Source organism: Sycon ciliatum, chromosome 10, assembly GCF_964019385.1.
Source record: "Sycon ciliatum chromosome 10, ocSycCili1.1, whole genome shotgun sequence".
Classification (NCBI taxonomy): Eukaryota; Metazoa; Porifera; class Calcarea; order Leucosolenida; family Sycettidae; genus Sycon; species Sycon ciliatum.
Genome location: NC_088652.1, coordinates 27,848,916 through 27,875,523, shown reverse-complemented (window position 1 = coordinate 27,875,523; position 26,608 = coordinate 27,848,916). Strand labels below are relative to the sequence as shown.

The 26,608-nt window shown below is 49.7% G+C and overlaps 2 protein-coding genes across 3 annotated transcripts in view; one reads left to right on the top strand and one right to left on the bottom strand.

The window, feature by feature from the left end:
• Positions 1–350: 350 nt before the first annotated feature.
• Positions 351–9,210, top strand: LOC135825668 (major vault protein-like). The gene is made up of 12 exons (XM_065338289.1): positions 351–503; positions 920–1,438; positions 1,873–1,976; positions 2,214–2,573; positions 2,823–2,948; positions 3,275–3,424; positions 3,698–3,842; positions 4,326–4,416; positions 5,378–5,717; positions 6,746–6,957; positions 7,667–7,910; positions 8,230–9,210. Exons 2-12 carry the CDS (start codon positions 961–963, stop codon positions 8,563–8,565), a joined length of 2,586 nt encoding a protein of 861 aa, XP_065194361.1. The 5' UTR covers positions 351–503; positions 920–960; the 3' UTR covers positions 8,566–9,210.
• A 1,983-nt stretch (positions 9,211–11,193) lies between these two features.
• Positions 11,194–26,608, bottom strand: part of LOC135825669 (uncharacterized) — a 30,632-nt gene continuing 15,217 nt past the window's right edge. For both annotated transcript variants that reach the window (XM_065338291.1, XM_065338290.1), the window contains 10 exons: positions 25,777–26,058; positions 25,115–25,241; positions 22,550–22,697; positions 22,013–22,088; positions 20,604–20,777; positions 17,661–17,690; positions 16,802–17,065; positions 15,592–15,720; positions 13,732–13,791; positions 11,194–12,038 (listed from right to left, as the gene is read on the bottom strand). In XM_065338291.1, the coding sequence (XP_065194363.1) occupies positions 11,938–12,038; positions 13,732–13,791; positions 15,592–15,720; positions 16,802–17,065; positions 17,661–17,690; positions 20,604–20,777; positions 22,013–22,088; positions 22,550–22,697; positions 25,115–25,241; positions 25,777–26,058 (1,391 nt within the window). In that variant the 3' untranslated portion in view covers positions 11,194–11,937. The remainder of the gene's footprint in view (positions 12,039–13,731; positions 13,792–15,591; positions 15,721–16,801; positions 17,066–17,660; positions 17,691–20,603; positions 20,778–22,012; positions 22,089–22,549; positions 22,698–25,114; positions 25,242–25,776; positions 26,059–26,608) is intronic.

The window sequence follows — 26,608 nt, the reverse complement described above, 5'->3', positions numbered from 1 at the left end:
GACGGCGTCCATGGACTAGAACACAATAACTTTTTTTAGAAAACTGCCATAAAGCAGTTTTTATTGCTATAATAATAATTATCATGTCACATGCACGCGCACTAGTGCACTACACGACTACACTGGATCGTACAACACTTGCGCGGCGTGAACCTAATCCTTACAAATGCACGTGCCGGAAGACGTCATTCCACATTGTTCAAACACATGCATGGCCAAAAATGGGGCGTTGCAGAGGCATGCTTCTGGCTCGCCTGACTGCAGATCTACAGCTTTCCTACACTCTCGTAGTCGTAGCCGTAGGTCTACAGACGAGTCAGTGCAAAAGAGTGCAGTTCACGCTGTGAATGTGTCGTGTGAGTCCGCGAGCTGGCACTGTGGCAGTGCAGAGGCCATCGGCATTGCCAACATCAGCTGTTTTCTTTTTCTGCTGCGTTCTTGCTCGCCGTCAGCAGGAAGAAGAAGGTTGCGTCATTTCTCTGCAACTCCAGCTCAAATAAAAGGTAAGCTGCTCGACCCCTGTTGCTCTCTGTTCTGCTTCTGGCCTCAAACGTTTTCCGATTTATCACCCCATTATCCATTTCTATTTTAATATCGTATTTTGGGTTGCAGGCTACTGCGCTGTGTAGAGAGAGACCTTGTCAACTAACTCTCCTTGAGGAATACAAATTATTCAAATTATTTTGTTCTCGTTTTGGTGACGCGAAGAGAAGGGGCTTGAGAAAGAGAGAGCTGGGAGAGAGAACGGGTTCTTTTCCCTCTGGGTTGTAACTTGTTTGGAAATTGTATCTTTACACCCTGGTGTCGTCATACCGTACGTGGTAATTACCTTTTTGGGATCTTTTTCTCTTCTTTCCCTTCGTTCTGGTTCTCGGTTGGTGGTGCTGGTGGCTACGGCACCCACTACTCATACTGGCAGTGCGTGGCACACAGTCGCTCAGAACAGACCAAATTTGAACCATGTCGCGTCCCGGAATGGGTGGCCGTGGGTCGGGCGATGAGCCCAAGAGCCTGTACCGGATTCCCCCCTACTATTACCTCCACGTTCTCGACCAGAACACGAACGTGACCCGCGTGGAGCTCGGTCCCAGCACCTTCATCCGCCAGGACAATGAGAAGGTGGTATTCGGCCCGGAGAAGATGGTCACAGTGCCTCCGCGGCACTACTGCATCGTCGAGAATCCCGTTCTGCGTGATGCCGACAATGCGTTGGTGACGGACAAGAGCGGGCAAATCAAGCTGCGGCATGCCGATCAAGACATCCGCCAGGCGCAAGACCCGTTCCCGCTGTACCCCGGCGAAGTGCTGAAGGTGCCGGTCAAGCCGCTCACCGTGGTCAAGGCCAACTCTGCGCTGAGAATTCGCGCTATCCTGGATTTCACCACCGACGATGATGTTCGTCGTGTAGCGGGTGACGAGTGGCTGTTCGAGGGACCAGGTGAGTCTGTAGTTGAGAATCTTCGTTCCTAGGCTCTCCTCGTTTAATATTGTTTTTAGTATTCAAATAATGGTTATTGTACAAGCGCTTTATAGTCACTGCTGCAAGTATTGTTAGTTTTCCAACTACCTGCTTTAGCAGCTATACCATGCAGCGCTGATCCGGAATTTCGGAATATTTGCTTGAATTCGATCGTTAGCCAATAGCTAGCGATATAACACCGCTAGTCATTTTTTGTAAGTGGTTGTCAAAGTCGTTGGTTTCTCATGGGTGTCTCTCTTTCAGTGTTTGATTGATTTTCGATTTAAGTTATAATATATGAAGAGCACTACGTCAGTAACTAAAAGTAGAAGTCGGACATCCCCCCCCCCGTCCTTGCGACTGCTGATGTATTGTGATCGTTGTTTTGTGGTTTTCTTGTTGACGATGTGCAGGTACGTACATCCCACGCAAGGAGGAAGAGGTTGCAGAGACCATCCTTGCCTCCGTCATCCTGCCCAACCAGGCACTGAAATTGCGCGCACGCAAGGAAACTAAGGTACGGAAGAGAGAATTTCCTGTGTGTGTGTGTGCGTGCGTGCGTGTGTGCATATGTAAAAGCGAGTGATCATGGGTCGTAGGGTGTAGCTGTGTTGGGTTGGGTTCACATCGCAAGTTGGCATGTGGCGAGTGTGTAGTCCTAACCAGGCATGCCAATTGAACACCTGTTGCTGTTGTTGTTGCGTATGGTTGTTCTTATTGTTGGTGTGCTCTGCTGCTGCTGCTGGTGCTGCAGGACCGCGAGGGCACAGAGCGTGTGACCGGTGAGGAATGGCTGGTCAAGAAGGTCGGTGCCTACTTGCCCGGTGCCTACGAGGAAGTCGTCGACGTCTGCAACGCTCACGTTCTCACCGAGAAGAAGGCACTGCACATGCGTGCCAAGCGTACCTTCACCGACGACAAGGGAGTGACGCATCGCAACGGCGAGGAATGGCTAATCAAGTTCAGTGACACAGAGACACACATCCCAGGTGTGTACGAGGAGGTTGTGCGCGTGATTGATATCCAGACGCTGAACAACCGCCAGTACTGTGTCATCGAGGACCCGGCCGATGAGGATGGCAAGCCGCAGCTTGGGCAGCGCAAGCTGGTCAAGGTATGTGTGTACTGGTGTGTGTGTGTGTCCGTGTCGGTGTTTGTGTGTGTCGGTGTCCGTGTTTGTGTGTGTCAGTGTCTGCGTGTGCACATGAGTGTTTGTGTAAATCCGCATTTCATTTTTGTGTACCTGTGCTTTATCCTGAAAACCGTACTCGCTTACCCCACTCTCCCCCCCCCCCCCCCATCCTTCTTCTTTTACACTCATGTTCTTTCTTTCTGCTTGTTGTCACTTGCTTTTGTCTGACAGGGTGAGAAATCATTCTTCCTGCTGCCCGGTGAGAAGCTTCAACGTGGTATCCAGGACGTGTTTATCTTGGGTGAGGATGAAGGTCTCATTCTGCGTGCCACCGAAGGATTCACGGATGCCATTGAGGTGAGAGAGCGAGCGCCCAGAGCGCGTGTTGTGTGGATTTTGAGCAAGATTAGAGCGGATGTTGAGCGTGTGTTTGTCAATTTTGAGCTAGCATAGAGTGGATGTTGAGCGTGTGTTATGTGGATTTTGAGCTACCATAGAGCAGCTTTTGAGCAGAAATTGTTGAGCAAACATTGTTGAGCACATGTTGGGTACGTTGCCCACCTTCCCGTAATATTTCGTCACTACTTCAAGTATATCTATGTTCGTCTTGTTTGTGCGTATATGCGTGCGTGTGTATGTGTGCACGCGTGCGTGTGTGTTCTCTTTGTGTTTCTATGTTTCAGAGCACACAGCGTCGCCCTGGTGATCGCTGGATGATCCGTGGCCCATGCGAGTATGTGCCACCGGTGGAGGTGGAGGTGACGGCGCGCCGCAAGGCTATCCCTCTGGATGAGAACGAGGGTATCTACGTCCGCGATGTCAAGACCGGAAAGGTAACGTCTGTTCACGTGTGTGTGCGTGCGTGTGTGTGGTGTGTGTGCGTGTATGCGTGTGTGTGCGTGCGTGTGTGTGTGTGTGTGTATGACTTCATTATCATAGTGTAGCTACATGTACAGTTGTTTGGCTTGCTGACCCACTCTGCCTTACTCTTTTTGCCATAGCAGAGCTGATTTGTGCATGCTTTGCAGCTGCAATTTGTTCCTTCGTGTTTTTTAATTATGTGCTCGCCTGCGTGTGTGCATGCATGTGTGTGTATGTCTAACTAGGTACGTGCCATCATCGGAAAGACATACATGCTGACACACGACGAGGAGCTGTGGCAGAAGGAGCTTCCTCCGGCCGTCGAGACATTGCTTGCATCCGGTCGTGACCCGTTGGCCGATCGCAGCGATCGCAGCAAGTCAACAGCGGGTATGTACTGTATTCGCCTATAAATTCCTGCCTATGCTGCACACGATAGTGGAATAGCACCTACATGGTTATTGGTAGTACAGTCAGACATGCTCGCTTAACCACACACATCCGTTTTCCACAAAACAAATATCCGGATAGGCAAGGGAGCCGGATAATCGAACACGCATCCTGTATGTATGCATGGCATGTGCTGTAAATCGGTAACCAACGATTTTCTTCCGGATGGCGGGGGATCCGGATAAAAGAGGACCGGATAAACGAGGTCTAACTGTATAGCTACACTCGATGCCACGAAGGAATCCAACTCACACTTGAGCTCACACCTCCCGGAGCTTATGCTATGTGGTTTGCCAAGATGTGAGCCATACACAGCCACTTCTCGGGGGGAACATTTCTTTACCAAAATCATAGTTGCACGAGGAGGAGTTTTTTTGCCTTGCTGTGTTTTGCTGACGATGCCCTTTATTTCACAATGCCCAGATTCCAAGCGTGACAAGACGAAGGTGATCACGTATCGTGTGCCTCATAACGCTGCCGTACAGATTTATGACTACAAGCAGAAGAAGGCCAGGTAAGAGTGAGAGAGAACACGAACACCATGCCGTCTAATGTTGATGTGATGCTCCTGCTGCTGCTGCTGTTCTTGTGGTCGCTGCTGCTGCTGCTGCTGTTGTTGTTGTTGTGGTCGCTGCTGCTGTTGTTGTTGTTGTTGTGGTCGCTGCTGCTGCTGTTGTTGTTGTGGTCGCTGCTACTGCTATTGTTGTGGTCGCTGCTGCTGCTGCTGCTGCTTCTGCTGTTGTTGTTGTTGTTGTTGTTGTTGTGGTCACTGCTGCTGTTGTTGTCGTTGTGGTCGCTGCTTCTGCTGTTGTTGTGTTTGCTGCTGCTGCTGTTGTTGTGGTCGCTGCTGCTGCTGTTGTTGTGGTCGCTGCTGCTGCTGTTGTTGTTGTGGTCGCTGCTGCTGTTGTTGTGGTCGCTGCTGCTGTTGTGGTCGCTGCTGCTGTTGTTGTGGTCGCTGCTGCTTCTGCTGCTGCTGCTGTTGTTGCTGTTGTTGTTGTTGTTGTTGTTGTTGTGGTCGCTGCTGTTGTTGTTGTCGTTGTGGTCGCTGCTGCTGTTGTTGTGGTCGCTGCTGCTGTTGTTGTGGTCGCTGCTGCTGTTGTTGTGGTCGCTGCTGCTTCTGCTGCTGCTGTTGTTGTTGTTGTTGTTGTTGTTGTTGTTGTTGTTGTTGTTGTTGTGGTCGCTGCTGCTGTTGTTGTGGTCGCTGCTGCTGTTGTTGTGGTCGCTGCTGCTGTTGTTGTGGTCGCTGCTGCTGTTGTTGTGGTCGCTGCCCCCTCACACCCGTCCCTACCCTCCTTTGGCTAGAACCCTGACATGGTGTTGGCCAACTGTTTAACTTGTGCTCTCTCTCTCTCTCTCTCTCTCTCTCTCTCTCTCTCTCTCTCTCTCTCTCTCTCTCTCTCTCTCTCTCTCTCTCTCTCTCTCTCTCTCTCTCTCTCTCTCTCCCACACACACACACACACACACACACACACCAGGGTTGTGTTTGGACCAGAGTTGGTCATGTTGGACCCTGACGAGCAGTTCACACAGCTCAGCCTCTCCGGCGGCAAGCCCAAGCGTCCAAACGTGATCAAGTCACTGTGCCTGCTGCTTGGACCGGACTTCTGCACCGACATCATCACAATTGAGACGTCGGATCACGCCCGTCTTCAGCTGCAGCTCAGCTACAACTGGCACTTCGAGGTGGACACGAGCAGCAAAGAGCAGGCCGCCAAGCTCTTCTCCGTACCAGACTTTGTCGGCGACGCTTGCAAGGCCATTGCGTCGCGCGTCCGTGGTGCCGTTGCCGGTGTGCAGTTTGATGACTTCCACAAGGTATGAATAACCGACGTGCGGAGACAATAGTTTCCGTTGTGCGATGAATACTCTTTGTGAGGGGCGGCGGACATTGTTCGGTGTGTGTTGTACTGGTTGCAAGTGATAAGCTACACGCATGTGCGCCTTTCCATACCCGTATGAGCACACCACACACCACGGTCCTCATCCCGTACATGGTTGCTTTGTCTCGTGCTACTTTATTTACCAAAGACCAAACGAATCAAAGCACTCAATAAGAAACGGAGTGTATTCTTTATTATATAACGGGTAAGCAGCAGCAGCATGTGGCCCTGTACTGGCTGGAGAGCGCAGTTCAGGTTTGGTGGCTGATGACAAATCTGTACGAAGTGGGTTCACATCTGTCACGTGACCAGACCGGACGGCCATGTTGGTTCCAACTCCACACACTCCACACAAGCCCTTGCATCTATGGGTCACATCAAGAGTACATAACCCTCAAGAGTGTGCAACTCCAGCTATGGGGTCTGCGACGGCAGAACTTCACATCACGTGATGAACCCGTACACATTATTTGCACTCTGTGCATGATAGATACAGGGTTGTACGCAGCCCAGCTTTGGGTACAACTCTCTTGTGGTCACTTTGCACTGTTTGCCAGCATAACCTTTTGAACCATGTCACGTGATGTGAAGTTCTGCCGTCGCAGCACACCATAGAGGTTGTGCAGGCAGTTGCACACTCTTGGGGTTATGTACTCTTGGTCACATGATGTCGGCCATGTTGGTTCCAGTGTCCACATGTCCTGATCACTTTCTGCACAGATTTAGTCACATGACAAACTGATGCGAAACCACTCTATTCTTTCCCCCCCCCCCCCCCGTTTGTCGTAGAACTCCGCACGCATCATCCGTACTTTACCAATAATTACCAAACGAACCAAAACACTGAATGTTATGGAATGTATTCTGTACCCCCCTCCCCGTTTGCCCATCGCTGGGGAGCGCAGTTGTGGTATGGTGGTTGATGAGAAATCTTTATTCTTTGTCCCCCTGTGTTTGTGGTAGAACTCCGCGCGCATCATCCGTGCGTCCGTCTTCGGCATTGATGAGAACAAGAAGGTACGCGATCGCTTCACGTTCCCGTCCAACAACCTCGTCATCACCAGTATCGATATCCAGTCGGTGGAACCAGTTGATCAGCGTACGCGTGACTCGCTGCAGAAGTCCGTTCAGCTCGCCATTGAGATCACCACCAACTCGCAGGAAGCTTCAGCAAGGTAAGAATGATGAATATCCCTGTGGCTTCAGCTAGACATGTGTACATGTCCCTGTAGCTTCAGCTAGGCATGTGTGAGTGTCTGAGTAGCTTCAGCTAGGCATGTGTGAGTGTCTGAGTAGCTTCAGCTAGGCATGTGTGAGTGTCTGAGTAGCTTCAGCTAGGCATGTGTGAGTGTCTGAGGAGCTTCAGCTAGGCATGTGTGAGTGTCTGAGGAGCTTCAGCTAGGCATGTGTGAGTGTCTGAGTAGCTTCAGCTAGGCATGTGTGAGTGTCTGAGTAGCTTCAGCTAGGCATGTGTGAGTGTCTGAGTAGCTTCAGCTAGGCATGTGTGAGTGTCTGAGTAGCTTCAGCTAGGCATGTGTGAGTGTCTGAGTAGCTTCAGCTAGGCATGCATACAAGTCTGTGTGGCTTCAGCTAGGCATGCATACAAGTCTGTGTGGCTTCAGCTAGGCATGCATACAAGTCTGTGTGGCTTCAGCTAGGCATGCATACAAGTCTGTGTGGCTTCAGCAAGGTATGCATGCATTGTCTCAGTACAGTATCATCTCTGCCAGAAAACTTACTAGTACATGTGTTGACCCCTGTTGTATCCATTCGCTGAGCAGATATGTGAAGTAATTTTCTTTCCCCTGCGATCTGAAAGTGGTTTCCTAACTTGTTTGCTGCGCTGCTGTGTTTATTATTACTGCTGCTGCTGCCTTTGTTCAGACACGATGCTGAGCGCCTGGAGCAGGAGGCCAAGGGACGTCTCGAGCGCCAGAAGATCACGGACGAAGCGGAGGCTGAGCGCTCTCGCCGAGACCTGCTCTCCCTTCAGGCCGAGAGTGCTGCCGTGGAGAGCACTGGACAGGCCAAGGCTGAGGCACACTCGCGCGCCGAGGCTGCGCGTATCGAGGGAGAGGCTGCAGTCGAACAGGCGCGCCTCAAGGCAGAGGCCAGCAGGATTGAAGCCGTAAGTCCCGGTGATAGCAAAGAGTTACACTAGGAATTTAGGTTTTTGGTGCATGTGTGTGTACGTGTGTGGTGGTGATGGTGATGGTGGTGGTGGTGTGTGCGTGTCCACCCAGAGTTTGGGAGTTCAGTGAGTGTCGGCCGTTGGGCGGTTCAATAGCCAGTTGAGTCATCTTTCTATGATTCCTTTTCAGTCTCTCTCCCCTCTCCTGGGGAGACCCACGTAGCCAATTTTGGCAGGGAGCAGGTGCACGTGTGTGTGTGTGTCCTAACTTCAAAACTCTCTCTCTCTCTCTCTCTCCCGTGTCTCTCCACTACAGGAATCCGAGCTGGAACGCCTTGGCAAGGCCCGTGAGGCCGAGCTCAAGTACCTGCGAGAGCAGAACGACTTGGAGGTGACCAAGGAGCGCGAGATTGCCGGCATCGAGACCAAGAAGTTCCAGGAACAGGTGGGCGCCATCGGCAAGGACACGATCCGCTCGATCGCTGTGTCCGGCCCCGAGACACAGGTCAAACTGCTGCAGTCTCTGGGCTTGCAGACGACTCTGATCACAGACGGAAACAGCCCCATCAACCTGTTCAACACGGCGCAGGGCCTGGTCGGAGGAAACGTTCTCAAGAGAAAGCACATGGAGGGCGGTGCTGAGGAAGAGTAGGCACGTAATAGTAGTAGTTGCCATGCCGCTGGTTGTTGTTGTCTTTAGGCTACTATTTGTGAATGTATGGGCTCTCGAGATGGCCATGTCCATTCACCGTCCGTCCATCGTCCATTCTCAGGACTGATTACCTCCCGTCCTTGCTCACTTTCTCTTTCTTCTCCGTTCGTCCATCGTCCACTCTTATGGTTGATTACCCTCTCTCCTTCCTCACTTTCTCCTTGGTGATAGTGACAGTGTCGCCGTGTAATGTTCGGCACACGTCCTTTCATTCCCGTCTCTAGCTAAGCGCCGTGTGTGTGTGCGTGTATGCATGCACTTTTTTACTCAGTCCCTGATGAAATTAGAGATAGCGAAAGCAATATCCTTTGCGCCACCGCCGCAGCTCAGTATTTTTTGGATATTTTCTTCTTCTTCTTCTTGACATTTCCTTTACCCTTGCGCGCTCTTTCTGCGAGTTCTGCGCCAGTTTCCGTGTTAGCAAATTCATGAAAATAGCCTTTTTCGGATACATTACAGGTTGAGGAAGTTTTAAAAACTTTAAAGAAATGGACAATCATGCCGTTGCGTGCTTGACATTCACCCCGCCTTCCTCTCCTCTGATATCTACTAGTTGTTTTTGAAATGAAAGCTTACCAGACTCGATCAGCGTAGTGTGTGCGGCGGGTGTGTGCATGCACGCGTGTATGGGAGTAGGTGCGCGCGTTGCTGTCCAAGGGAGTTTGCGACCTGGGGTCTTTGCTCGTGGTGTCAATCACCTACATGTTGTATATTACCAGTTACATTATCTGTATGTGTCTGTTTCCCTGCACCATCCACAGGCCAACACCAATAGCTTGTGGAGTAGCATCTGGTGCAGTGGCGGCCACTAGATTAGATGCTCTTATAATCTGTAGTGTGATTCCACCGCATACCTACGTTGTTCTCAAGCATGCATTGTGTGACTAACATAACACTAACAAAAAAAGGGCCGTTTCGTTCTTATAAAAGCACGGACGACCGCGAGTGGTTCATACATAATAATATTATGTAGTAGTCTTTTGGACACGGACTGGTTTTGGTCCAAAAAGGCTGCGGTGCAGCGTTCGGCCCATATTCCCAATCGAACACGGGTGAGTAAGCGGTCACGTGCTCATGCCTACACTAGTCTAGTCACCATGGCCACCTGGCCACTGTGCCTGCACTGCAGGCTACAACGTTTACAGCGTTCAACTACTTCCTGTCACTCGAGTTGAATCTCTGAGTTGAACCTTGGTGTGAAAGTTGTAACCTGCAGGGACGGTGACAAGGTGACTAGTGTACGCATGACCACGTGACCGCTTACTCACCCGGGTTCGATCGGGAATAAAGGCCGAACGCTGTGTCGCAGCCTTTTTGGGACCAAAACCAGTCGACTCAGCGTCCAAAAGAGTACATGTACAACATAATATGAACCAATGGCGGTCATCCGTGCTTTTATAAGAACGAAACGGCACTTTTAGTGACATTTTGCATACAAATCCCCATCTAGTAGGGCGCAGTCACCCAGTTTCGGTGGAAGTGCGCGAGTTCGATTGGGATTCAAGTAGGAAGGGAAAGTCACAGCTTCCTCGGACCAAGACCATTCGACTCAGCACCCCGAACACTATAATACTGTAGAACGGGTAATTTTAGCGACGTAAAAACCCTAGCAAATTTAGCGATCTACTGATTTTCGCTAAAGTTTCAAGTCGCTAATCCGTTGAGACATTAGTACTCGTAGTGCACTGGTGATCCATGAGTAAAATCGCTGCAAATCGCTAAAATAAAACGTCGCTATTAACCGGTTGACAATGAGAAAACGCTAAAATTAATGAGAAAACGCTAAAATTAATGGGAAAACGCTAAAATTACCCGTTCTACAGTATCCACGCAATCCTCGGACACCTGCACGGCAGGGCCGGCTCGGCCGGGACTCCCAGTCCCTGCTGCTACCGTGACGGTCCTGTTTCGATCAGGGAGTAGTATTTTTACTACTCCCTGGTGTTGATCTTCTTCCTTTGGTCTTGGTGACATGTAGTGATTGCGACCTGCTGGTCCAGGTCGACAAAGTATAAAGGTGCTGTGAAGCCGACCTGTGACCACTGAACAATACACTGTACACACTGTACACACACACATGCAGAGAGTTCTAGCACATGCAGAGAGTTCTAGCACATGCAGAGAGTTCTAGCACATGCAGAGAGTTCTAGCACATGCATCCAGGAGACGGGATTCTGATGAGCACGAGCGCATCCAGAGGTTACTGCAGAACGGCTAATTTTGGCGGGTAATTTTTAAGCATTTCTGAATCCGGACCAATTCGCGATGAAATATTTTAGCGATCCGACTTTCGGAGTTTAGACACAAGGATGATTACCGGTACATTGACTACAGTAGTCCTGAGTCATACAGGCAACATTTCGATTGGCGTGGCCACACTTCAGCGAAAACACTCCTTTCGCTAAGATCGCTAAAATTAACCGTTAGTAGGCGATGACTAGGTCGTAAAATGAATACGGTATTTTACAACTCCCTGACGACAACATCGTCAATTGAGAGATGCTGTGGCAAAGTCGCGGCTCAGCAACTCGCTACCCCAAGCGCAACCAGAATCGCAGACTCGGCCTGTGTACTTGCTAATTAGCGGCCATAAACAAAACTGCTAGTTCACCACCATGACATCATCGTATAACCTCAGGCAGCACTCAGGCTCTATACTTTTGTAGTGCATGACATCATCGCAATGCAAACAGTGACGTCATCGCAATGCAAACAATAGAAAAGATCAACATGAAGCAATAATGAAGGGCGCTAAGCAGTTGTGCAGTATCGATCCATGCACCCCTTACTGCTGCATGTGTAGCCCAAACTGCATATTCTACAGAGATTGGCGACTGGACCATGCAAGATAGCTGCTCAAGGTGTATCTAATCATGAGTCCACAGCACCCATGCATACAAGAGCTCATTTTCAACCATGGTTGCTACCTGAGGACATCACAGAAGCACAAGTTGAAAAGTGAGGCGACAAAGTGCTGAGAGAGAGAGAGAGAGAGAGAGAGAGAGAGAGAGAGAGAGAGAGAGAGAGAGAGAGAGAGAGAGAGAGAGATATACAGAAAGAGAAAGAGACACAGAAAGAGACACAGAGAAAAGGGACACCGCAGTAATGCAAACGTACACATCCTTCCGCCGAGCCTTCAGCCACTCATGCAAGGTACGCTGCACACAGCAGCAGCATCAACGTGCCCACAACTACACCGCACACAGCGGCAGTATCAACGTGTCCACTATCCTGCATGTGTTATTAAGCACAGGTGCTCTATTGATGGTGGCAGGCTCAAGCCAGCAGCTAGCTAGGTCTCGGTGACAGTGGCTATGGAGCTGGCATAGCCGGCATAGCTGTGGGACTGCCATACGGATCAGCAGCAGTTGGTGTGGGTGAAGTCAGACGGGAGCAGAACGATGATGATGTCTCTGCATCAGATTGGCATGGATAAAAGAGGGAAAAGCAATGGTGGCGTCTTTTAAGTTGGGGATATTTTTCTAAATGATAGGAATAATCACCGTTCAAGGTTCCATGTTAATATTAGGAAGGCATTCGAATAGTGTATCATCACCAACACCACTAACACCAGTAAACCGCCGCCGCCACCACCACCACCACCACCACCACGACCACCACGACCACCACGACCACCACCGCCACGGCCACCGCCACCGTCACCGCCACGACCACCACGACCACCACGACCACGACCACCACGACCACCACCACCACGACCACCACGGCCACCACGGCCACCACGACCACCACCACCACGGCCACCGCCACCGCCACCGCCGCCACCACCGCCACCACCGCCACCACCGCCACCACGACCACGACCACCACCACGGCCACCACGACCACCGCCACCGCGACCGCGACCGCCACCGCCACCGCCACGGCCACCGCCGCCACCACGGCCACCACGACCACCACGACCACCACGACCACCACCGCCACGCCACCGCCACCGCCACCGCCGCCGCCACCACGACCACCGCCACCGCCACCGCCACCGCCAGCACCAGCACGACCACCAGCACCAGCACCAGCACCACCGCCACCGCCAGCACCAGCACGACCACCACCACCAGCACCAGCACCGCCGCCACCGCCGCCACCACCACCACCACGACCACCACGACCACCACCACCACGACCGCCACCGCCACCGCCAGCACCAGCACCAGCACCAGCACCCCGGCGCCGGCACCGCCGCCGCCGCCGCCGCCGCCGCCGCCACCACCACCACCACCACCGCCACCACCACCACCACCACCACCACCACCACCACCACCACGACCACCACCACCACCACCACCACCACCACCACGACCACCACCACCACCACCACGACCACCACCACCACCACCACCACCACCACCACGACCACGACCACCACCACCACGGCCACCACCACGGCCACCACCACGGCCACCACCACCACCACCACCACCACCACCACCACCACGGCCACCACCACGGCCACCACCACGGCCACCACCACCACCACCACCACCACCACCACCACCACCACCACCACCACCACCACCACCACGACCACGACCACGACCACGACCACGACCACGACCACCACCACCACCACCACCACCACCACCACCACCACCACCACCACCACCACCACCACCACCACCACCACCACCACCACCACCACCACCACCACCACCACCACCACCACCACCACCACCACCACCACCACCACCACCACCACCACCACCACCACCACCACCACCACCACCACCACCACCACCACCACCACCACCGCCATCAACAACACCACCACCACCACCACCACCACCACCACCACCACCACCACCACCACCACCACCATCACTAACACCAGCTCCAGTAGCAACATAGGCACCGCTTCCTCCGCCCACGCACACTTCATGGTAGGGGAGACACAGGATGTGATTGATATACCATAAAACACACACACACACGCACACATGGACACACATACACACACACACACACACACACACACACACACACACACACACACACACACACACACACACACACACACACACACATACACACACACACACACACACACACACACACACACACACACACACACACAATTGATTGACATACCTTGCTTCCAAGCAGTGAAAAGTCGCCTCCATTCAGCAAGGTCATTCAGCCAACCGTTATCTGTGCCAGAGCATACACACATGCCCACACACACACGCACGCACACGCGCGCGCGCACACACACACACACAACCGCATGCACACCCCGTCATTACCAAATACACAACAAATGCAGTCACATTCGAAAACCAGTAAGTCTATAGGGAACCGGATACGAAGACAGGCAAAGAAAAGACAATCAAGGAATGTGTGAGGCTCAGATCGAGTTCTATGAATCCGCAGGAATGCAACCACCCTCAGGGATGAAAGTGCAGACACAGCTCCTAAAGCGGTGGCAGGTCAGGACAGAAGAGAGCAAAATCCACCGTTCGCGTGATACTCAGTCAGACGGAGTGATTCGCATCCGTACAAATGCCACCATCCTCAAGCAACACGGCGTACGTACGTATGTTCTAAAGCGGCGTGAGGTGAGTAGATCACACCCACCACCACAGTGGAGAAAAACGAAAATCCCATTCTCTAGAGAAAAGAGCAGGTACTTTATTCTATTTTAAACTCAGATGGAAAGTCAAGGAATAAAATTAAAAAAGAGGGGACCAAAAGTTTACAAGTTATCCGTTTTGTCCAACACTCAACAGTATCCTGCTTATAATCGTTCGTGTTGGACAACACAGATAACTTGTGAACTTATGGTCCTCTCTTTTTATGGTTGATAAATATGGTGGTAAAGACACACCTGGCAATATGGCGGTAAACACACGCTCTCTAGGCTGCAAAGTTCTGGCACAGAGCTCTCCTTCCTCTCTTTTTTAATTTTATTAATTTTTATGTATACAATAAATGAGGAGGCCGAGGGTTTATGACCAATAAAAACTATTATAAAAACCGAGGTCCCCCGAGGTTTTTATAATTAGTTTTTATTGGTCATAAACCCAAGCCCGGAGCATTTATTGTATTTAGAATCAACCAGTAAAAACTCCTACTCAATCTCCAACAACAAAATTAGTGGACAGCTGTTATTTGTGTTGCTATGACAACTCGTGTGCTGGACGAGTATTTGTTGTCATTGGTTCAATTTCTTTTACTCTTCATAGGCTATCAGATCATTTTCCTTATTCGTTCTATTTATACCCAGTATCTATAATGAGAGTGTGGTCTGCCTCCATGGTTACCGGTGTTCATTTCATAACTATAGCCACTTCTCCTTGTTAGACCTTATCTGGAAGGCCCATTCTTGCATATTCCAACAGCAGCCAAGGGAGCTAGCTCTCTTGGTTATGCGGACTGGGTCCGATCCTAAAAAGCTGTTTTATGAACTGTTTTTATTGGAGAGGATATGATTATGTTGAATAAACGAGGTTTGTGTCAATGGGAGATTGACTTGGAGTTTTTATGAGTTGATTCTAAACCTTAATAAATTTTATACAAGAGACACGAACCATCATGGTGTTGCGAGCGGACCCAAAGATGCATGGCACATCCCAACATGAAAATGCACACAAGACACAACATGAATACAGTACATGTACTGTCGGGCGTCGAGGAACGGAGCGCCGAAGAACGGAGCGCCGAGGAACGGAGCGCCGAAGAACGGAGCGCCGAAGAACGGAGCGCCGAGGAACGGAGCGCCGAAGAACGAACAGGCGAGGATTTCACCAAGCACAGCATACCAATGTATACACGGTAACTCAACTGCACATAGACTGTTCTCTCTCACACCTCACATTTGCCACAGCAAAACCACAGTGCAGGGTCGGCTGCGGACAGGCACATTGCAAGACAAAAAGATTCTTCAGGCACCAACACTTCTGTATGTCATGATATCTTTTCCAGTTCTGCTGTTGTTCTTGTTTTACTTACAATCTGTTGGTGAAGGACACTGGGGAGGTTGCCCTGTTGCAGGTGTGTCCGTGTGTGGTGGTGCAGCCGTGGGCATTTGGGTAGCAGTCGTAGGCAGAAAGTCATTGCACGTCATTGGGGAGCTGGACACTAGAACAAGAAGTGAGCAGACAACACAACAGAACACATTCCTTGTCTTACCATTCAAGAGCTGCTGTTACACTGGGGCATAGCTGATCCCCCTTTTAGGGGGGGGGCGGGGGCGTAGCAGGTCCCCCTTTTAGAATAGCGGGGGGGGGGGGGGGGGGAGTACGTCTGTATATGTGTAGATTGGCTGGTGCATGTTATTCATGGTCATTATGTGCATGCTGAAACTAGGTCGAATTGTTTAGAGGGGGGGGGGGGGGGGGGGGGGGGGTGCACGCACCACCCGTGCCCCATGCGGGCTACGCACCTGATTGTAGTTTGGTGGACTCTAAGCAAGGTACGTTCGGGCCTGGTTAAATCTGGCTTGGGAATTTATTTCATTGCTATCAGGTTCGGCCTCATTTTCTCTGTGCTGCCCTGATGAGTCCACAAAGGACGAAACAGTTCTGTCCGCAGATTGAGTGGACTCTAACACATAACTTGTGCCCCGGTGGTTTTAGCACTGAGAAAAAGGACACACTTCACTTCAGGCTCTTCGACATCATCTCGAAAGTTTTCACTATTATACTTTCAAGCCTTATAGTCAGGTGAAATACAGGAAAAATCAAATGAACAAGGACACTTGTTTCTCAGTGTTATTGCATTCTTGTCTCCGAGGAAACTGCAATGAGTCTTCACAATTCTACAGAACAGTTCATATTATTTCCTTTGTCAGACACGATAAAAGAATGACCATTCCTGCAAGCTCTCTACATCAACAGGTGGGATTAGTTCTATTGACCACTGTAAAATATATTGGAGCACAATGCGTAAAACCGGCATGCGTCCATCAACCACAAGACATATCCGGATGAAAATAAGCCAACGAGTGCAAAAGCACATTATGCTTACATGGGTGAGTGCAGAGATCAAACCATCAACCATAAGGCATATCCAATTTTTCGACATCACAAATAGAGAATATTTTATCCAGCGCATGCGCCGAGTGTGAATAGCAACTGAATAGAGCGGTTGTCTGTTGACAAACCTTTTGGCATATCCGGATGAAAATAAGGCAACGAGTACAAAATCCCATTATCCTTACTTGGGTGAATACAGAGGTCAAAGCGCCCTCTAGCTCCGAATCGGTACACTCCGCTTCGTCCAGTCTGCATCCAGTAAACTTGAACATATCCGCTATTTTCCAGATTATTCAAATTCATTATAAGGCCCTGACCACCACTTCCACCGTCCTCGTTGCCGTACATCCAGTGGTAACCACGGGTTACGTGGATCGGCACACGCGTCTGAAGCTGACGAACGATCTGTGTTAGCGAGCACGTGCTGTAGTTGACGTTGCCGGGGCATGCTGCACGTGGACACACACACACACACACACGAACACACACACACACACACACACACAAACAAGGAGACGTTACGTCATGTCGACGGTGTCTGTGTAGAACTGTCGGTGCATGGAGAAACGGTCGCTAAGAGCATGTGGTCGCTAAACACAGAAGTCGCTTACACCAGGTTTTACTGTAGAGCCGGACTGTACTACAATCACAAACTGTTGCTTCATTTAATGCTCAGCAAAGTGACATTGGTCATGATCAGTTCACACACGTTCTCGACACACTTTGAAGGTCTCCAATGACCACCAGCACAGCACTGTCGGGTGGCGAATAATGTAGCGCCGATGAACAAACACGCTAGAATTTCACGAAGAACAGCATACGGTTATATGTGACGCGGTGACTGCACTGCGCATAGACTGCTATAAATAGAAATAAGAACGCTGACACCCCCCCCCCCCCCCCCCCCCACTCCAATTATTCTAATAAGGGTCTAGAGGTGTATAAGGGTCTGCTACTTGAACACATCCTGTCAATGGCGTCCCAGTGCTAAAGGCATGTATGCACGGACAAAATGAACCACGTCCTTCTCCGGGCTAAGCTTACCGGAAGGCAGCTGTCCAGGTCCTCTCGGGTCTGATATCATACACAACAACAACAACAACAACATCAACAACAAACTGCTCAGTACATCTATAGCCCCATTGTGCCCAGCCCACGTGATAAACTCTTTATTACCATCGCTACTAACTTATTTCAGCAAGCAGCTAAACTTTGATCTCTCTGTATCCGATCCCCGTGCCTGTAATTCTTTTTCTCTTATTGGCCACAGGACATCGTGAGAATAAAAAGATTCGAAACAAGAACAAGTATCACTAAGCTGTGAACAGTACCATTCGCCTGTTGAATAATACAACAAACTCTCCTCCTCCATGCGAGCCATGCAAAACGTTAGCAGCTTGTGATTGGACCAATGCAGTTTCTCACCTGCTATCTTTCCTTGAACCCTGGGCACTGCGTGCTGCTTTGAGAACATTCTTGTAACTTCTCAGTGGGTATGAGTTGCACTGGAATATCAGCCTCGGCCAGATTTTCATCCCCAAATCAGTGGCATCGGAACCGGTGCGGAAAATAATATCATCTTGCGACATTTTGAAGCAATTGAATATGGGCCATTCAGGGCCAATTTCCCAAAGATTTTTCCGGGGAGAACTCCCGGACCCTCCACCTATTCATAGCCGCACCGGTGCCGAGTACCTTCCGACGTCCCTGGAAATGCAGACTTCTACCCTGTATACAGTACTATCTCTAATATAAGCACTATTAGAGATAATACGGTATCCCAATTCATTTTTTGTCGTACTTTGTGACAGTCGAATTGTCTCAGTGTTACTAGTTATCGTTAGCTTACTGGTTTGCTGTTTGAATCTGCGTTTGGTTTATTTATTGTTTATCTGACACGTCTTTTCTGTGTCTTTTGTTTGGTTGACGTCATGAGGTCCCATGGCTACGCGGCTCAGTCGCGGATCCTTCTGCAGAGCTGGCTACTTTTTCGGTTGCTTTTGGATTCCTTATTTGATGCATGTAAATTAGTGTAGATTAGTGTAGTACGTTGGCGTCGTTTGCGCTGCTGTGGGTGCTTTGTAGGCGCACGTGTATGTGCACGTTCCGCTGAGGAGAGCATTTTGGCTTTCGCTTGCGCTACTTGTTTCTTCGATATTTTCCTTTTCTAGTTAGTTGTTGTTCCTTCCGTGATGGACGGATAGTTTTCTTTCTCTCTTGTTTCACCTGTATCATATTGTTCCTGTATCCTGTAAATATCCCAAACTGAGTTGTGTGAGCTTGTTGTCGGTTGGATCAAATTACGGCGATCACGCCAGGATAGATACGCTGTTTGGATCCAGTGGCGCTTACAGGAAGTGGCCACGATGCTCGAGGAGAGAACCAGTGAGGGCGCAGGATACTCGGCAGAGTCCGCGGGGGGACTGCTGTTGGAGGAGCGGTTACTGCGAGTTGGTAAGGCCCTGGGTTTCGAGGGGAGCCGACTCGCGCAGTACGTGGAGAAAAAGGTGAAGGAGGTCAACGCTCGAAGGGAGCAGGCTATCCAATGGGAGGAGGCGCGTGCTCAACGGGGGCATGCGTTCCGAGCGGCCGAAGCGGAGTTGCGAGGGGAGCGCTCTGCGGCGGAGGCTGCGTCTACTTGTGGACTAGTGGACAGCAGTGCTGTGGGAGTAATGCCAGTCCCAAGTACAAGTACCAGGATTACGTTTCCAATGTACAAGGAAATAACGGTTGTGTTTGACCAAGAGGCGCGTGGACGACGAGCGTCAGTGGAGAATCGGTCCGTCGCTCCAACAACCCAGCACAGTGGACAGTGCTTTGGAGTGTCAGCCATGGATACGGCTGAGGTTGAGACGGAAATGAAGGTCGTCAATGGCAACAGCGCATTGGACACAAAAGCCGGATGCACTGTGTCGGTGGCCTGTAACGAGGCGAAAATGGAACGGCGGTGGCAGATGGAGGAGCCACCACGTGTAGCGTACAATACGCGTGAGAACCCAGCGAAGCGGGTTGAAACTCAGTGCCTAGTTGTTGCACGGAGGAAGGGTAACCAACGACCGCCAGAAAGTGATGTGCCGGAAGCCATCAAGTTGATGAAAAGATGGAATGTCAGTCGCAGGATGCAGCGCCCGGGTAACATGCTCAGGAAAGAGTACAGCGACGATGATCAGCGGTGTTTGGCACGCAGTCGTATTCATTGTGAGGTCCGGAATACCAGAGTCGATTGTGGTGTTCGTGCATTCGTTTGTCTAGGATTGTGATCCCCAGGAAGTCCTTTGGTGGGGAGTGATGTCACGCAACGAGCGGTGGACAAAGTGAAAGGACTTCTTGCATGTGATTTTGTCGTACTTTGTGACAGTCGAATTGTCTCAGTGTTACTAGTTATCGTTAGCTTACTGGTTTGCTGTTTGAATCTGCGTTTGGTTTATTTATTGTTTATCTGACACGTCTTTTCTGTGTCTTTTGTTTGGTTGACGTCATGAGGTCCCATGGCTACGCGGCTCAGTCGCGGATCCTTCTGCAGAGCTGGCTACTTTTTCGGTTGCTTTTGGATTCCTTATTTGATGCATGTAAATTAGTGTAGATTAGTGTAGTACGTTGGCGTCGTTTGCGCTGCTGTGGGTGCTTTGTAGGCGCACGTGTATGTGCACGTTCCGCTGAGGAGAGCGTTTTGGCTTTCGCTTGCGCTACTTGTTTCTTCGATATTTTCCTTTTCTAGTTAGTTGTTGTTCCTTCCGTGATGGACGGATAGTTTTCTTTCTCTCTTGTTTCACCTGTATCATATTGTTCCTGTATCCTGTAAATATCCCAAACTGAGTTGTGTGAGCTTGTTGTCGGTTGGATCAAAGACCATCATAGTATAAGCCATAGTATAAGGCGACGTTTTTCGGATGACGAGTGTGCGGCGTATACTCCGGAAAATACGGAATGTCGTGTTATGCCTCTGTCCATTCACACCACCCATCGTTGGTAATATGTTGAACTTACAGCAGAAGAAATGGTCGAGTCCGTTCGGACATCGTTCAGGATGTGCACCGGAACAGACTAGACTCGTGTCAATACACGTCTCGTTCTGTCCACTTGGCAGTAATCGTCCTGCCGTATCCAGGGTGATGTTCTCCTGGCAGCTGTACTGATTAAACTCAGCACAGCGTGATAGACCTGTACACGAGTGTGGGCATTCACAGCAATCAACGGTATAATTATACCCACACAGGCAAGCATGCACGCACACATGCACGCACGCACACACACACACACACACACACACACACACACACACACACACACACACACACACACACACACACACACACACACACACACACACACACACACACACACACACACACACACACACACACACACACACATGTGCACACACACACACACACACACACACACACAAACAAACACACACACATACACATACACAAACAAACGCACACACACACGCACGCACACACATACACACACACACACGCACACACACAAACACACACACACACACACGGACACAAATACACACACACACACACACACACACACAAATACACACACACAGAGTAGAACGGAGTGAACACCAGCAGCATTGAAAAGACACTTAGCAACTCAGCTCAAGCTGGCATTGCCCAACATCAATCCTGAAACACAATACTGTCACGACGTTGACATGATGCTCAACGTCATGAGATTATTTGCAGTACACGTCATAGTTTGTGTTCTCTATCCCGGTTTTGTTTCCGCGTTCCCACACCGAAGCTGGGCCGCGAGTTTATTATTTCTACTGACTCACTCACCTCTTAGCTACGTCCTCCATGTTTTTTCCTGCCTCTTTTTCTCTCTGCGCAAGCGCCTTGCGCATTAGTCGTCTTCTCTCAGTTCACAGCAAGACCAATAATTATTTACCCCTTGTGCATTGTCAGTTAAATTTAGTCAAATCAAGCTCTCCCGATCCCAAGAATAAGAACATTGAACTGCCTGGCGTGTGCACACAATACCCCAGTCATCGCGCTGGTTTGAAATACAATCTCACAGCAGCTAGGTTGCAATGCTAACGCCGACACATCTGGTGGGTCGAGTTGCTCCCTGTACATCGGCACGTTGTCCCTACATCCCCTGCGTCTTGTTTTGTTTTTTTGTCTCCACATATCTCTCAGTAGGGCTGTGTTCTCAGTAAAAAAATCACGGTTCGCGCGAGAGTCAGCCAAAGGCCCAGTTTCCACATCGACAGGAACGCCACCACCCTCGAGCTTGGATCAAGGCGCAGATGCAGCTCCTAAGCGGTGGGGAAATGAGTAGACCAGACCCACCAGTAAAAAGAAAAAAGAACAAACGGAAAAAGTCCACCCTCGCCAGTGACACAATATCACTGTTTAATCAGTTACCGTACTCACCACAGCATGCCCAGGGAAAGGAGACAGAGTCGAGAGCTACATATCCACCATCTCCCATCACCGCTTCAAACTCAATCTACAGCAGTACAGCAGCATGCAGCACAGACAACAGAACACATACATACTGGCTATCCAGGACAGACAATAGAACACATACATACCGGCTATCTCTAAAATAATCACACCTGCTAAAACAGAGAGCATGGAAATATCATCCCAGTGCGTTTATTGTTACTCCCTCCTGTCCTTCCCTGCCCTGCCCTGCCCCACTCTGCCCTGCCCCACTCTGCCCTGCCCTGGCCTGCCCTGCCCCACTCTGCCCTGCCCCACTCTCCCCTGCCCCACTCTGCCCTGCCCTGGCCTGCCCTGCCCTGGCCTGCCCTGCCCCACTCTGCCCTGCTCCGCCCTGTTTTGACCGGAGTGCCCTGCCCTGTTTTTACCAAAGTGCCCTGCCCACTCTGCCCTGCCCCACCCTGTCCTGTCTCTCATCCCTATAAACTTTCACTATCTCCCTCCCTCCCTCTCTCTCTTACTTACCTGTAGATTGGAAGTGAGGTGGGTAAGCAATGTGATAGATTTACGTTCCCATTTCCCCCGTGTACTGGTTGAGTTACTATAGATAACTGGTCCAATACGATGTCCATTTGATAGTAGGAACACGTTGAGACGATTGTTACCTTCAATGCTGAACAAAGGGTGCATAGAACAACACAACAAACATATTGATACCTTCATTGCTGGACAATGGGTGCACAGAGTTACACAAGAACACACATATTGATACCTTCAATGCTGGACAATGGATGCACAGAACAACACAAGAACACACGGACACACACAGTGAATGTCTTGAAAACGCACAGTGAATATCTTGGGCACACACAATGAAAGTCTTGTACACACAATGAATGTCTTGTACACCTAGTTGCTGCAATGAACACATACAATGAATGTCTTGTACACCTAGTTACTGCAATAAACACAATCATGCAATGAATGTCTTGGATACACAGTGAGGGTATTGGGCAGAGCATCCTTCAAGACAGAACAGAATCGGAGCTTTGTCTGACAGACTGCTGAATGCCAAGAAGAACATTCGCACGTCATCAGGTTGGAAGGAAACGATGATGTCAACAGATTGGAAGGGGGCGATGATGCCGTCAGGTTGGAAGGAGACGATGTCATGAAGTTGGAAGGAGACGATGATGTCACCAGATTGGAAGGAGACGATGATGTCGTCAGATAGAAAGTTTTTTTTGCGCAGCCGATTCTATTGTCCAGATCATCTCCGGAGGCCACTAAGAATACCGAGAGTGGTGGCAAATGCTTTCACTCCCCATTTAGTTGGTTTGGCCGGCATATACTGTATAAGCAGAAAATTTCGTCGGTCAATAATTTTGTCCAACTCCAAAGAAAGGGAGTTCGTCCGGTTGTAAATTTCGTCCATGGATCATAAGGTGTATTGAAAAGCTGGACAAATCAATATTAGTCCGGCATTTAATTTAGTCCAACAGCTCGTTGGACGAAAAAGACGAAATTAAATTCCAGACGAATATTTCTGCTTGTACAGTACTGCTTGAAGGACAGACGACCCCTGTAAGCAATAATTTGCTCTTCCACAGGCACATCCCTCTTAGGGTGGTAGGAAAGTCGGAACCGCTTGCCGACTAGGTCCAATAATTTACGAACGGAACGGCAAGAGGGCCTCGATACCTTCCGTGCCCGGCATACAGTATACTCAATATGGTTGAGTTATCGACGAAATGAAGGCACAACAGGATCAGTTGGAAACGATTCCTGCAGACATAACCTTGGCACGAAGAGAAAAAAAGTTTCGTTTACGGGTGGGTGGGTCAAGGGGAGTTTCGTTTCGAAAAATATTGATATGTGAGACATCAAGGCATTCTTGCTGTCAAGCCAATCTATTTTTCGTTCAAGGGAGGGGGGGGGGGGGGAGGGTCCTAACTAAACTTTTTCGTTTCATGAAAATTATCCATAATAAATGCTGGATAGCCCCAAAGGTTGTACATTTCTTTGGCCAGTATTGTAGATACCGGCACCTACGGATTACGCTAGGTCAAAAGCGTGGGACACAGCTACGCACCACTGATAGTGTTGGACACGTCCAAAAATACCCCATCGGTCGGGCTCTTCATAGAGCCTTGGCATTCCCACACAGAAGTGTGTTGGACTCTCTACTTCGTCCGTGGCACTGCAAACTAGAAGTACACGCTGTTCATTTCGGCAGCCGTGCCACTTGACAGGTGACAAGCCAGGGGCCCTTTGCGTCGGCCGTGGTGCAACATAATATGGGTCAATCTCGTTCATCCTTGCTTTTATAAGAATGAAATGGAGCTTTTAGTGACATTTTGCATGTAAATCCCCATCTAGTAGGGTTCAGTAACCCAATTTTGGTGGACGTAGCGCGTTCGATAGGGAAGGACGAAGGGAGGGTCTCAGCTTCCTCGGACCAAGACCATTCGATTCAGCACCCCGAAGACTACGAGTAATGAAATTTAGATTCCAGACAATTCTTCCTTTTACTTTTTGGAGTTTGGAGTTGAGAAGTGAAGTTCCCTAAACAATACTTCCCCTTTAACCCTCTCACTACCAGCCATTCAAATATCGATCCATGTGGATCGATGCAATAGGCGATCACTAAATATTTCGTCACACGCTCAAATATTGTCGGGTTATTACAAATGATGGCTCTACGTCTTCAGAAAGACCTTGACTATCGACTGCAACTATCACTTTCACTCCTTGGTCCCTAATTGGCGCATGACGAAGTATTTTGTAGACTGTGAATTGACTCAATTGCGAAAATAATGGGTAGTGAAAGGGTTAAATTCAAATTCGAGTTGCCTAGTACTGTAGAGGCAGAAAATTTCGTCGGTCAATAATTTCGTTCAACTCCAAAGAAAAGGAGTTCGTCCGGTTGAAAATTTCGTCCATGGATCACAAGAGTGTATAGAAACGCTGGACAAATCGATATTCGTCCTACATTTAATTTAGTCCAAAAGCTCCTTGGACGAAAAAGACGAAATTAAATTCCAGACGAATATTTCTGCTTATACAGTACCAAACATGCACAAAACTTACTAATAGTGAATGACAAATGTACAGCCACCGCGAGGTCCAGATAGGCGTGGTGTGACGAACGAGGCAGTGGATCCGAGACGACGGATCACTCCAGCACCAGCATCTGACCTGGCAATCAAATAGCCACCTGCATGCACACATAGCGGAAAATTAAAAGTACAGCCATGGATACCCCCATGGATATAACATACTTTCAGTATATCATACACTCATGGATATAACATACTTTCAGTATATCATACACTCATGGATATAACATACTTTCAGTATATCATACACTCATGGATATAACATACTTTCAGTATATCATACACTCATGGATATAGCAAACTTCACCTATTAAAGTACGCCCATGGGTACAACATACTTTTAGTATGTCATAATGTCAGTGTAACATACAACAATGGATATCACACACTTTCAGTATGAAAGTAAGTAGTTGTTACTTGTGACTAGACCTCCATGTACCTCGTCAGTAAAGACAACCACACAAATCACTCTCTCGACGCCACTTTGACGATAGCACGGCCGCACACAACCTGTCATAACCCCTTACAACACTATGCTGACTTTGGCTACAAATCTCACTGCTCTTCTCCCCGCTGCACAAACAATAGACACCGGCAACACAACCTTCTCCAGCGCGTGTACAGACAACTAACCAGTCCGGGAAACATCTGTGACTGGCTCTCCAGGGTGTGCCTGCCCACTGTTGGTCAGGTCCCAGTCGAAGTGGTCATCCTGACTCTGAAGATGGCTAAACACTGATGAACTGGGTAAGTTATCAAAGCTTGCCGGCCTTTCGCAGAGGTCGAACGGGTTGTTCATTCCGCTGCTGTCGTCACCTGAACCACTGCCGGAACTCGAGCTTCCACCGGACCCGCTCGATGGCGGTCCAGGGTTGGGTCCCGGACCAGCTGGACAGGGAACGGGGTACGAAGGGCCTGTTGGAGAGAAAGAAAAATGGGACAGACGGAGAGTGTGAGTGAGTAAGTGAGTATGGTGGTGAGCGAGCGAGGGGCGCACGCGCGCGCAAGAGAGAGAGAGAGAGAGAGACTCGGAGAGAGAGAGAGACACACAGAGAGAGAGAGAGAGAGAGAGAGAGAGAGAGAGAGAGAGAGAGAGAGAGAGAGAGAGAGAGAGTGAGAGCGAGAGAGAGAGAGAGAGTGAGAGCGAGAGAGAGAGAGAGAGAGAGAGAGAGAGAGAGAGAGAGAGAGAGAGAGAGAGAGAGAGAGAGAGAGAGAGAGAGAGAGAGAGAGAGAGAGAGAGAGAGAGAGAGAGAGAGAGAGAGAGAGAGAGAGAGAGAGAGAGAGAGAGAGAGAGAGGGGGGAATATAACTAATAAAGAGCACTGAGCCCTCGGATCCAGTTGATGAATGAACATGGGTCTTGTGCACAATACAACAGTAAACCAGGCAATGGTTGTCTGAAAGTCAATCAGCTATGATCAAATACTTGACTGACATAACGAGCAAGTAGTGTAATACTAAGTGAT